Raw genomic sequence first — 12,768 nt, 5'->3', positions numbered from 1 at the left:
GATCCACACAGTCAAAGGCTTTGGCATATTCAATAAAGCAGGAGTAGATGTTTTTTTCTGGAGCTCTCTTGCTTTTTTTATGATCCAACAGATGTTGGCAATTTGATCTCTGGTTCCCCTGCCTTTTCTAAATCCAACTGGAACATCTGGAAGCTCACGGTTGACATACTGTTGAAGCCTGGCTTGGAGAATTTTGAGCATTACTTTGTTAGTGTGTGAGATGAGTGCAATTGTGCTCTAGTTGGAACATTCTTTGGCTTTGCCTCTCTTTGCAATTGGAATGAAAACTTTACAGAAATGCTTAGCAACTTCTCCATGGATATAAACGTTCTCATTCATGCATGATGCTGTGCTTAACAATAAGGAGTAAACACTGTAAACAACAAAAAGTAGAGAAAAAAAAATTCAAGTTTTGAAAGGACATCATACGTCAGAATTGAGAAAACTCAGAAATCAGTGTGAGGAACTCAGAAAATAATAAGAAAAAGTTAAAAAATCACTTTGAAAATGAAAGTGAAAGTAGGAGAAACACACTGAGAAATAATGCCTTATAAGAAACAGTAGATGAAAAGAAGAGCCTCTTAAAAAAATATGTCTTTTAGAAAACTCCTGGAAAATAAATCAAGGAAAGAGATGTAACATATTTGATGAATATGTTAAAAGTGGAAGATCATCATAAGAGATCTGATAAGTGAATGATTGCTGTTGTTCAGTTGCTCAGTTGTGCCCTACTCTCTGCAGCCCCATGGACTGCGGCACAATAGGCTACCCTGGCCTTGTATGAATGACGGGAGTCTCTGAAAGTAAAATCACAGCAAGGATATACAGCAAATATTAAACATTATGATGCAAAGTTTTCTGGATAAAAGGGTTTGAAGCTGTTTATTAAAAAGAATAATGGGTATATTCTTGCAATGACTAATAGCAAATGAACTGTAGTAAAGCTACTAGGTTTTAAAAATAATAGTCCTTTGGGTAGCTGGAATAAAAGAGAGGGAGAAATATAAGGGAATAAAAACTAGAATTTTAAGAGCCTTTTTGGAGAGAAATTCTTTGTGTTAGAAGAAAAGAGACAAACACATTTAAGTAACACAAGGAGAGAAGTGATGAATTATGAACTTTTTACCAGCCAAGCAGAATGAGTTTCAAAAGTCCTTACATGCAAATAATGAAAGATCTAGAGTATATTGATCTCCTATGACTAGTGGAATGAGCAGACGTGAGAAAACAGAATCCTTAAAGACAATGACATGCGGACAGATATAAGGACTAAATTTGCAGTTCCTTACTCAGCAAAGACTGAGTTGTGTGCGAAGGTGGAGATCTTGGTGGTGGACACGAGGGTGATTGCCTTACAACAATTCATTAAGTTCTACCTCTGTTGAGGTTGCTTTTCCATACATGTGTGTATTTTTACAAAAAAGTATTTAAAAAGTAACAAGATAGATTAAAAACTTTAATGAAACACCTTACCTATAAATATTGAACATAGAGATACATACAGAACTTGTAGATAAACTAACACTAAATCTATACAACAAAACAACTTAAGTTATACTAAATGAGGGCTCTCAGGAAAGAAGCAGTGAGGCCTCCCATGGTCTGGTCCAGATGAGGCTCCTGGTGCTGTGGCGGCTCCATCCCCTCTGGGGTCCAGAATGGGGTCCAGGTCTTCAGGAATTCAGCGTAGAGCCTGCAACATGAACACAGGTGATGGAGTCCCTGGGAGGTGCACTGTCAGACAGAGGAGGGTTCCCGGGGGAGGGTGTGCAGGACCCAGAAGACTTCCCAGGATCTTAACTTGGCTTTGGGGCTCAGATCTGCAGGGCACTGGGTCTGTTTGCTGGTCTTTTCTGAGGATGCTGTCTGTGAGCGGGAAGTGTTTAGAAATGTCCCACAGAAGCAAGTACACCTGGGCATCTGGCTGGCAACCCTCAACTGATGGGTCCCCCGGATAGTGAGACTCAGGCAGACGAACAGGGCATTCTGGGATCCAGGACTAAAAGTTTGAGTCCCCTTTTCATTTCAAGCCCTGGGAGGAGCATGAGGTGAGATGACACAGGGATAGGAGAACCTGCCACCCACCCTACACTCAGTACAACTGCTCCTGAGACCTGAGTGCTGGAAATGGACAGACACCTGGGGTCTCTCTTTTCCCTAATAATCCTTTCCAACCCCCAGCCAAACTCTTCTGAGGTTTATGATTTTAAACTGGCATTATGTTGTTGTAATAAAAATGTATATTTTATATGTTTAGCATATTGCGGCATTAAAATTGACAAAAGACACTGCTTTTTAAATGGTAATAAAACAAGATATGTTATTAATGACAGACTTGGAAAAAAATAAAAGGAACATGAGTAACTTGAATCCTGCCCCTCATCCCAAGTGTGCTGCTCCGTCTCTTCAGTCGTGTCTGACTCTGTGCAACCCTATGGATGATAGCCCACCAGGCTCCTCAGTCACCGGGATTCTCCAGGCGAGAATACTGGAGTGGGTGACCATTTCTTTCTCCAGGGGACCTTCCCTACCCAGAGATCGAACCCGAGTCTCTTTCCTCTCTTGCATTGACAGGTGGGTTCCTTACCACCAGCACCATCATCCCAAGTGTACACGGCACTGAATTGCATTCTGGTGTTTCTTTATTTGGGAATTGGAAACACACACAGAAAAAAAAAACAGAACCTCCAACTTCAGGTTGAGAAAAGGTGCCTGAGGTGACCAAGGACCCCAGGGTTCCAGAACCCGAGGGACCCCAGACTCGGGCACCCCCAGGCTGGCTGGGATCCTCAGGACCAGGGAGCACCCAGGGATGCAGAGCTGCCAGGTGACCCCCTGCCTGCACGAGCTCTGGTCTCCTTCACTCTGATCCCAGGAGCCAGGACTGGGGATGGAGGGGCTGCCCCAACCTCTCTCTGCAGCCGGTGATGGACTAGGGATGCCCGTTGTTGCCTTTAGGGGGGTTGGAGGGCAGAGCTGGATACTGCTGAGGGAGATGAGGAAGCCCCCAGGGGGGACCTTCAAAGAGAACACACTGGAACGGCAGCTCCTGGACTCCTACACACAGTGGCCCCACAGTGCCCCCCCGCTTCACCGGAAATATAAGAGCTGCAGGCAGAGCCAGACAAGCAACCTCAGGGGCATCTGGGGATGGGACCTGTACCCTGGGGAGATGTGCTCAGGGCATCCTCCACTCATCTGCACGGATTGTTACCACGCTCTTGTTTCCACTTTTGTGGTCACACACAGCAGCAGACCCTAGTATTTTTGCTGGTTATTCTGAAGCACCACCAAGCAAGTTGAGGACATGATGGAGACACATGACCTTGTCTGCCTCACCTTTTCACCCCAGGTCCCACGTTCACTCTTGCTCTTTCTGGTTTTCTTTATCATCATCATCATCATTGTTGATATCTTCAAAAGCATTCCCCAGGGAAACAACCAGAGAGTTTTCTGACATCTGGAAGGAAGAGATCAGTCAGGCAGGTCCACGCCCTGCCAGGGCAGCAAAGTAGCCATATGGAGGAGCCCAGGGCAGTGCAGACTTCATGGGGGCCCTTCAGCTGTGTGGGTCCAGACCTGCTGACTACAGCCTCAACTCCAGCTCAGGCCAGTTACAGTGATAAAGTCAGGTTCAAGGGTGCAGACATGAGGTCAGGAGACAGGGCGATGCTAACAGAGTAAGGGAATAGGGCTGCAGACAAATTCATAGATTTTATATAAGCTCCTAGGATCCCCAGTGTCTACAGGAGACCAGGTGCTCCAGGAGGATAATCATAAAAACATGGAAAGAGGAGATGGGGAAGGGATACAAAGAAGAGACTATGGATCACAAAAAGAAAATTTTAAGAGGTGTGAATGAAATAAATGACCTCCATATTTTTGCTCTCCTTCTTTGAGTGTTCATCATCTGCCATGCAATTTTCTGGTGTCTGAGGGCAGAGGCCATTTGGAGAGGCTGTGGGAAAACAAAGGGGAGATTTAGTCAGGATGTCACTTGGAACCCCTGGTGTCCTTGTCTCCAGGGACAACCCAGGGCCTCAGTGTTTCACCTCTTCAATGAAAAAGTGAGTCTCTGACCGCCAGCATCCTGTTGCCACCCTCAACTTGTCTAAGTGTGACCAGGAATGATGCTGTGACAGCCTGTTCCTCCTCCAGGCGGTCACTGTCTCCATGCATCTCTGCCCACGACCTTGCTTGCCTCCTTCGCCCGCTGCTTCCTCTCTACTTCCTTCCTCATTTCTCTCCTCTAGTCACTGTTCCTTTCCTTCCTCCTTGAACCTCCACCAACCCTAGAGGTTACAATGTGGACACATTGGAAGAAGGACCATGGGTGTATGGCTACAATCTCCAATCAGTCCATTATTTAATGAAACAATCCTTCCCTCCCAAGGAGGACCTGGGATGGACTTGAGAGTGTTTTGTGCCCTGGGGGAGGGAAGGACAAAAAATTCACATAACAGAGACGCTCTCGTTGCCAGGGGTGACCTTAGTTACTTGGGAGATACTTAACGCTCACAGCAAAACCTTTAAGTTTTGCAGGCCCAGGGGATAGAGACAAACACTTCCAATTTCACTTAGCCAGAATGATGTGACAAGGGTCACCCATAAACACATGGTAGCACCAGGTTTGCACTGAAACTTGGAAAATTGGGAGGGATGAGACGTGGCAAGGTGTAAGGAAAGGACAGAGGATGGGGCAGGACTGTCTGGATGGACCAGTGGGTTCTGACAGCAGCAGTGACCCCAGGACCAGCTGTGCTGGGACTGCTCAATCCCAGGAGACCAAGGTCAGCAGGGCTGTGAAAGCAAGTGTGTGAAGAAGCCCAGTGGACCCTTCACAGACTCTAGAATCTGCAGTTATGGAGGGTCTCTAGGAGCAGCTGGACATGGACCTCTCACACGGAAGCACCTTCAGCACATCAGCCTTCACTGGTTCGGAGGCTTCAAGAGTCCGAGCCCAGGCAGGGACCCAGATCCTGTGTCCTGTGACTCATCCACCCCTGGGAGTGCCTTCTACATGAGGGATTAACAGTGAAGACACACAAGAGTGGAAGTCACAATTCCTGAAAGTGGAGGAGAAGAGAATTGATGTGCACTACAGGGGCGTGGTCTCCAGTGTCAAGTGACAGTTTTGTGCCCACTAGGATATGGCCATCATAGTTCAACACGCAATAGAAAACAGAGTCTGCAGGGCACAATACCCTAGATGTGCTGACCAGAGACCAGGCTTCCATACTAGTCAGTGACAAAAGCAGGAAAAGGAAACTCTTACAGGAAAAATAATCTTTGAAGAGAAAAGCAAGAAAAGGTCATTAGAGCACAATGCAAGTCCAGGACATAATTTCTCTATCATATCATTAAAATATGAAAAGAATAAGTCTACACACATTTCCTTCTTCCTAATTTCATGTTCTCCTTCCTTAGCCTCCAAGCAGGGTGCTGCTGCCTCTGCTAAGTCGCTTCAGTCGTGTCTGACTCGGTGCGACCCCATAGACGACGGCCCTCCAGGCTCCCCCGTCCCTGGGATTCTCCAGACAAGAACACTGGAGTGGGTTGCCATGTCCTTCTCCAATGCATGAAAGTGAAAAGTGAAAGTGAAGTCGCTCAGTCGTGTCCGACTCTTAGCGACCCCATGGACTGCAGCCTACCAGGCTCCTCCGTCCATGGGATTTTCCAGGCAAGAGTACTGGAGTTGGGTGCCATTGCCTTCTCCACCAAGCAGGGTGTTTAACGCTAAATTTCCAGGAACCCTCTCCCATCGGATCCCAACTGAATGTTGTTTCCTACTTATGTCCCTTCCTCATCACTGCACCAAATGCTCTCCACAATGCATTCCATAGAAACACAACCATGAGCAACAAGGTTGCTCAAGTGACCCACCCACTTCTGCTCCGGTTGAGGCCCTGCTGGCTCTCACAGCATCACCCTGAAATTTTTCCTAGGATTCTGGAAAGACACTCCACTGTGGATAACAGATGGCAGTCATCTGTGTTCTGTCCAGTCAGAGCCCTTCAATAAGACACTGATTTCAGTTGCAAACCTAAAGACAGAGATGCTGAAAGAGTCAATTTTCAACCTCTCACTTCTACAGGCCCATTAGAGCTCTCACCTTCATGCTAACCAACCTGAAATTCCAAGTGGTTTTGACACGTGTAATACATGCCTTTAAGCAAATTATAACAGTCACATCTGGCTAGTGGCTACCACACTATAAAACACAACCACTATATAAGTTTATACATGTGCACGTGCTTAGTCACTGCGTCATGTTCAACAATTTGCGACCCCATGGACTGTAGCCCTCCAGGCCCCTCTGTCATGGAATTCTCCAGGCAAGAACACTGGAGTGGGTAGTCATTTCCTTCTTCAGGGGATCTTCCTGACCCAAGTTTCAAACCCAGGTCTCCTGCACTGCAGGTGGATTCTTTACCATCTGAGTCACCAGGGAAGATTAAATGAATCTGGAAATCAGTACCACTTGTTCTAACACTTCTGCTAGATTGTGGTAGAACAGTTTTTGGAATGCCAGGGGACTTTGTTACAAGGGAGGGTGTAGGGCTTCCCAGGTGGCTCAGTGGTAAAGAATCTGCCTAGCAATGGAGGAAACATGGGTTGGATCCCTGGGTTGGGAAGAGGCTTTGGAGGAGGATATGGCAAACCAATGTAATATTCTTCCCTGGAGAATACATGGACAGAGGAGCCTGGTGGCATATGGGTCCATGGGAATTCAAAGGGTCAGACAAAACTGAGTGACTGAGCATGCAAGGCTATATAGAGGATGTTACCACCCCTCTGCTATCTTCCCTCTCCTGATTATTTCCTTTGCATTTTCTGGCCATTTCAAGATGGCTGTTTGCTCATAGATTAACAAAGACAAGACTTCTGCCCCATGAAAGTATTTAGCCTGAGGGGCTAAGAGAGGGATATTACACTCTGCTGGTTTACATGGTAACCACCTTAACCAAGGAGCCAACCTCCTGCTCATTCCCACTGTAACTGGTAGACTCCCTATCCCCCCGAGTGAAGAATGCTGCAGCTGCTTTCTTCTGCCTGTCCCATGCTATCCACAGTAGGTGTATCTCCAGGATCCTTTTACTCCAGACATGGAAATCATCCCATCTATTAAACCTCTGATATCTCTGTCAACTCTGGGATCTTTCTTTGGTCTCAAGTCTAGATAAGCACAGGACTTGCACTCCTGTGAATTGTACCCCAACAGCTTCTGCAGACCATTTGACTGGCTTGATTGGATGATTCATTTGCAGGTATTTCCTGGGCTCATGCACACATCCCAGGTACTCATGAGCCTTTGGGACACTGAAATGGCAATGTCAACACCCAGATCTTAGAGGAATTCCCAGCAGGTGCTCCTCGTGAAGGGACAGGTATGGACACAGGGCCCAGGGTGCCTGTGCTGAACATCATCAGAGAAGAGGTGAGGAGGGAGAGAGGGACATCGTGTCTCCTCACGAGCCCATCCCTCTACCACTGACTCTGAGATCAGGGATAGAGGGACACAGGGCCTTCAGAGAGACACGACCAGCACATTGAACACTACACACCACACTGAGAGAGTGACACAAGGCACGAGGAATTGACATGACATTCCATGCTCATAGACTGGAGACTTAGTACTGTTGACATTTCTACACTACCTAAACCTAAGTACAGATTCATTGTAACAGCAATCAAAATGTTAATGTCATTTTCATAGCAATAGAGAAAACAAGTCCAAAAATATGTATGGAACCACTAAGAACTCCAAATAGACAAAATGATCTTGAGAACAAAGACCAAAGTTTCTCACCTCTTGATTTCAAAAAACATTACAAAGTTATTGGAATCAAAGCTGTATAATACTGATATAGAAACTGATGCATAGCCCTAAATATCAGAATTAAAAAAAAATCAAACAGGTAAACTCATGGATACAAAGTGAAATGAAATTCAGGAAGGTTCTAAGACAACAAAATAGGGAAAGGGTAGTCTCTTCAACAATCAGTAGGACGAAAAGTTAACCTACAGAAAAATTGCAAACCATATATCTCATTAGGACCTCATACTCAAAATATATCAGAAAATTCCACGGCTCCAATGCAAAACAAATACAAAAATAAAAGGTAAATAAATGAGTTGAGGAGTGTGCAAAGCCGGTGATCAAAACCATCTGGAGCTTTGGTCTGGAGGGAGTAGTGGGTTCTAAGGGAGCAGTCTCCCCAGGTCCTGCTGCTCTGAGTCTCTGACCTAGGTCTGGTCAGTCCCAGGAGGCCAGGTCAGCAGGGCTGCGAGAGCAAATGTGTAAAGAAAGCCAGTGGCCCCTTCACACTCTCTAGAATCTGTGGCCATGCTGGTCTCTAGGAGGACATGGACTGCTCTCACGTGGAAGCACCTTCAGCACAGCATCCTTGGGGAGGTGTGGTGCTGAGATGAGCTCCGTGAGACTCAGCCCAGGCAGGGAAGCCAGAGCACGTGTGCTCTGACTCATCCAACCCTGAGAGCACCCTTTACATGAGGAATAAACAGTGAGGACAAACGTGAGGGGACGCCACAAGTCCTGAAAATGCAGGAGGAGAGAGTTCACGTCTCACCCACTACCTGACACACTGCCAGAACTTGGTCTCCAGTGTCAAGTGACTGTGACAATTTTGTGCCCACAACGATGTGGCCAGCATAGGAGAATTTAAACATAAAGCCAAAGTCCCTCATACATAAAACCCTGCAGGTACTAACCAGAAGCCAAGCTTTCACATTTATCAGTGAAAGGACAAGGAAAGAGTAGTCTTGTCAGAAAGGACATTTTTTAATGGAAAAAAAAAAAGAGATGTCTTTAAGCTCAGTACAATATAGCACATGATCACATGGGTCTATAAAATCATTAAAATATGCAAAGAACAAATCAAAATTCTACACATCTTTCCTTCTACTTCCTCAGTTTATATTTACCTTCTTTCATCTCCAAAAGTTAGGTGTAACCCAAGTGGTCCTGGAACCCTCTCCCTGTTAATCCCACCTGAGAGTTGTTCCCTACCTGCATTCTCTTCTGCATCAGTGCTGCTAATACTTTCCAGGAAGCAGTCTGCAGAAAGGCAACCATGAGCAATAACACAGTTATTATACAAGTTGACCCACCCATTTCTCCTTCTCCGCTTGGCTCACATAGCATCTCCCTGGCCTTTCCTCCAGGTTCACAGACCTCCCCTGTGTTTGTGGAGTCAGAGCCCTTCAACAAGATGTTGATCCCAGTTGCACAATTTCATATGAGAGAGAGTCGCTTTAACCTTACACTTCTACAGGCCCAATATAGCTCTTACATTCAAGCTTACAAAGCTGAAATTCCAACACTTATGGACACACTGGAAATATGGCTACTGTCATCAACAAATGTGTGTTTTTTGTGACTTTTAAAAAATATGTTAATTATTGTTTGAAATATGTTAATTATAGAGAGGGAGATCTGACCAGTGGCCACTACATTGGAAAGGTCAGCTCTCATAGCTCCAAAGACAAGGAAAAGGCAACTAATTGCCTCTTCAGGCTTTTCTCTGTTGTAGACAATTTGATGCCCTGATGAGATCATTCATATGTAGGTATACCTTGGGCACTTGAACCTAGGCCAGGCATTGGGAGAGTGCTTGTGAGCATTCCAATAGTAAGGTGAACACTCAGATTCAAAGCAAACTCCCAGTAGGGGGCTCACTTGTAGGCAGCAGTGAAGGGCATGGCCCAGAGCTCCTGTATGACAAGTAACTAGAGAGTAGGTACAGAGGGGAGGGAAGGGACATTCACAATCTTCAAGAGCCCATCTTTCCCATCTCTGACTCTAGAGGTCCCAAGCAAGGCAACACAAAAGGCCACTTAGGAAGTGAAAGATTTGTGCACTGAAAACCATTGAATACTTTTGAAAGAAAGAAGAGACAAGTAATCAGAATACCATACCATATTCATAGACTGGAATGTTTAGTGTTGTTGACCTTCCTATACTCCTAAAAGTGATGTACATATATATTGAAACCACTCACAAAGTCTCATGTCATTTTTATAGAAATGGAAATAAAAAATCCCCCAATACTAAAACTTTTGCAATCGAAGAGAAACCCAAAGAGCAAAAACAATCTTGAGAGCAAAGAACAACAATGGGGCCTTCAGGCTTCCTGAATTCAAAACAGGTAAGAATGCCACAGCAGTCAAAACTGTGTTCTACCTGCAGCAAAATAGGCAGAGAGACCAATGACTCATAAGGAGGGACTCTTGAATAAATTCACACATGTGAGGCCAAATGATCTTTGCCAGGGTTCTGAAATGATCAAGTGAAGAAAGGAGGGTCTCTCCTCTGCAATCAACAGAAAGGCGATTGATGGAATGAGAGGAAGTATCTGCAAACTTTGTATCTGAATAATGGGCCAATATCCAGAATATATAGCAACTACTACAACTCAGCTTCAAAACAACAACAGGCAAATAGCTGACTTTAAAAAATGTGTAAAGGCTTCAATAGACATTTCTTCATAGAAGACAGAGAAGTGACCAATATACATAGGAATAGTGCTCAACATCACTAAGTATCAGTGAAATGGAAACCAAGTCAAAAGGAGATATCACCTTTGAGGTTGTGTATTCTAAAAAGAAAATAAAAGATTTTGGCAACAAAGTAGAGAAATGGAACTTTTGTACCTGTTGGTAGGAATGTAAAATGACATAGCCGTTATGGAACAGTTTGGAAGTCCCTCAAAATAGTATTAAGAGAACGATCATAAGATCCAAGAATCACTCTTTTGAGTTTATGTCCAAAGAAGATAAAATGAGAATGTCCAGGAGATACCTACAATCACATATCCGTTGCTGTATCGTACACGAAATCCAAGAAAACTGCCCGGTGTCCACGGGCAGATAAATTGAAAAGAAACTGTGGTGTATACACACACTGGAAGGTGTTTCAGCATTTAAAAATGAAGGATATCTTGTCATTCGCAGCACTGTGAATGAAGCTTGAGGATATTGGTAAGAGTGAAATAAGGTAGTCAAAGGAGGACACGTATTGCACAATTCCATTTACCTGAGGCTTCTAAAAGAAAATTCAGAGAAGCAGAGAGTAGAAGGGTCGTTCTAAGAACTGGGAAGAGGTTGACCGAGGGAGTATCTGTTCAATGGTAATAAAATTTTTGTTGCAGGATGGAAAAGTTCTAGAGACAAGCTGAATAGCACAGTGCATTGAATTAACAGGACTGACGGGACACTTCAAAGCTTAAGAGGCAAATCTGGACTGAACTTCATCTATGCTTTTAGGTTCCTCTTTCTCAGATTCCTCTAGACCTGGGTGTGGCATATGGGTACCACCAGGGGCTCCCTGCAGAAGGAAGGAGCCTCCCCAGTACTGGGGGCCTTGATTGAGGGGGGAAGATTCATTCTGAGGCTCTAATAGGAAAGAGTTGGAATGAGGGAAATGGCAGAGTGATGAATCATGACCAATCAAAATGCTATAAGACCTAGTAAGAAATGGGATTTATGGTTAAATGAAGGTGTGATTGACCCAAGAGGGGGATACTGAAACACGGTTTTGTTTTTTGAGAATCGTGTAGGGCGTCACTGGTGCCTCAGTGGTAACAATCTACATGTCAAAGCAGGAGATACAAGCTCAATCCCTGGTCTGGAAAGCCTCCACATGCCGTGGAGAAACTAAACCCGTCAGTGTACCACAAGGACTGAGCTGTGTTCTAGAGCTCAGGAGCCACAAGTGCTGAGCCCACCTTCCAAAACTACTGAATTCCAAGAGCCCTAGAAGCCATGCTCTGCAACAAAAGAGGCTACTAAAGCAATAAGCCTATGCAGCTAGAGAGATGCCCTCACTCTCCACCTGTAGAGAAAAGCCTGCACAGCAATGAAGACCCAGCAGAGACAAGAAAAAATTTAAGAAAAATTAAGAAGACTCCAGTAAACATTCTCCTGGGTAGTGATGGGATTTGTCTCTCAGGGTAATGGAAGTCCCCTTGGTATAAAATCAATGGATACAGTGAATGTGTATACTTGGTTTAATTTTTATATACATACTCATTAATGGTACATGGTGATGGGAAATTTTGGGGGGAAGTTGATACCAGTAACAGTGATGTTCAGGGTGACAACTATCCAGGAAAACACAACACAAAAAATTCACAGACACATGAAGAATCACACTATTCATTACACATAGAGACACACCCAGTCCCATGGACACAAACCTACACTATGAACCATAATACAGCTTCTTCCTGGAACTACAGTAATCGTCCACATTGCTCTACTTATAAATTACTTTCTATCACCAGGGCCCCTATACTCATTGCCAGCAGGAATTTGGAATCAGTTTTCCCTCTACACTAAAACCAGAGAGAAAGCCCCAACTTTCTTATTGACAAAGTTTATCTCCCAAAGTGAATGATTCTAGAATACATACCACTTTCACATCCTGAAAGGGCCACCTGCAAGTACAGAAGAGAAGACATCATGAGGGTAAGATCACATAGATGCACAATCTTTGGTTCATTTGGTGACAGCTCCTGATGAGGAGCAGTGGTGGAGTCCAGGGAACACAGCAATATCAGAACACACATACTCAGGATGAAAGGCAAGACCTTGGCCTGGAGGATGGAACTGCCAAGATGATGTGGGTTGGAAATTGCAGAATTCTTTTCTTAGAGGAAATCTTGCTGCAGGAGAGAGAACTCTGTACTCGACAGGGTGTAATGGATGCTAATATTTTGATATACTGTGGACTGAGGCATCATGATT

The 12,768-nt window shown here is 44.7% G+C and overlaps 1 protein-coding gene across 11 annotated transcripts in view; it reads right to left on the bottom strand.

Moving 5' to 3' along the window:
• Positions 1–1,443: 1,443 nt before the first annotated feature.
• The window catches only part of LOC145506681 (uncharacterized), a 141,078-nt gene continuing 129,753 nt past the window's right edge, over positions 1,444–12,768 (bottom strand). For 5 of the 11 annotated variants that reach the window (XR_014054163.1, XR_014054162.1, XR_014054164.1 and 2 more), the window contains 5 exons: positions 12,434–12,458; positions 9,032–9,079; positions 3,873–3,958; positions 3,340–3,460; positions 1,444–1,693 (listed from right to left, as the gene is read on the bottom strand). Coding sequence is in view for 7 of the 11 variants with exons in the window: in XM_081491928.1 (XP_081348054.1) it covers positions 3,362–3,460; positions 3,873–3,958; positions 9,032–9,079; positions 12,434–12,458 (258 nt within the window). In the remaining 4 variants the exon portion in view is untranslated. Of the gene's footprint in view, positions 1,694–3,339; positions 3,461–3,872; positions 3,959–9,031; positions 9,080–12,433; positions 12,461–12,768 lie in introns of all 11 variants that reach the window. The other 6 variants (XM_081491932.1, XM_081491930.1, XM_081491927.1 and 3 more) reach the window with 2 other exon arrangements.

This window comes from Giraffa tippelskirchi, chromosome 5 (assembly GCF_054371585.1).
Source record: "Giraffa tippelskirchi isolate mGirTip1 chromosome 5, T2T-mGirTip1v1.2.pri, whole genome shotgun sequence".
Taxonomy (NCBI): domain Eukaryota; kingdom Metazoa; phylum Chordata; class Mammalia; order Artiodactyla; family Giraffidae; genus Giraffa; species Giraffa tippelskirchi.
The sequence above is the reverse complement of the archived record's forward strand: the minus strand, read 5'-3'. Positions and strand labels throughout refer to the sequence as shown.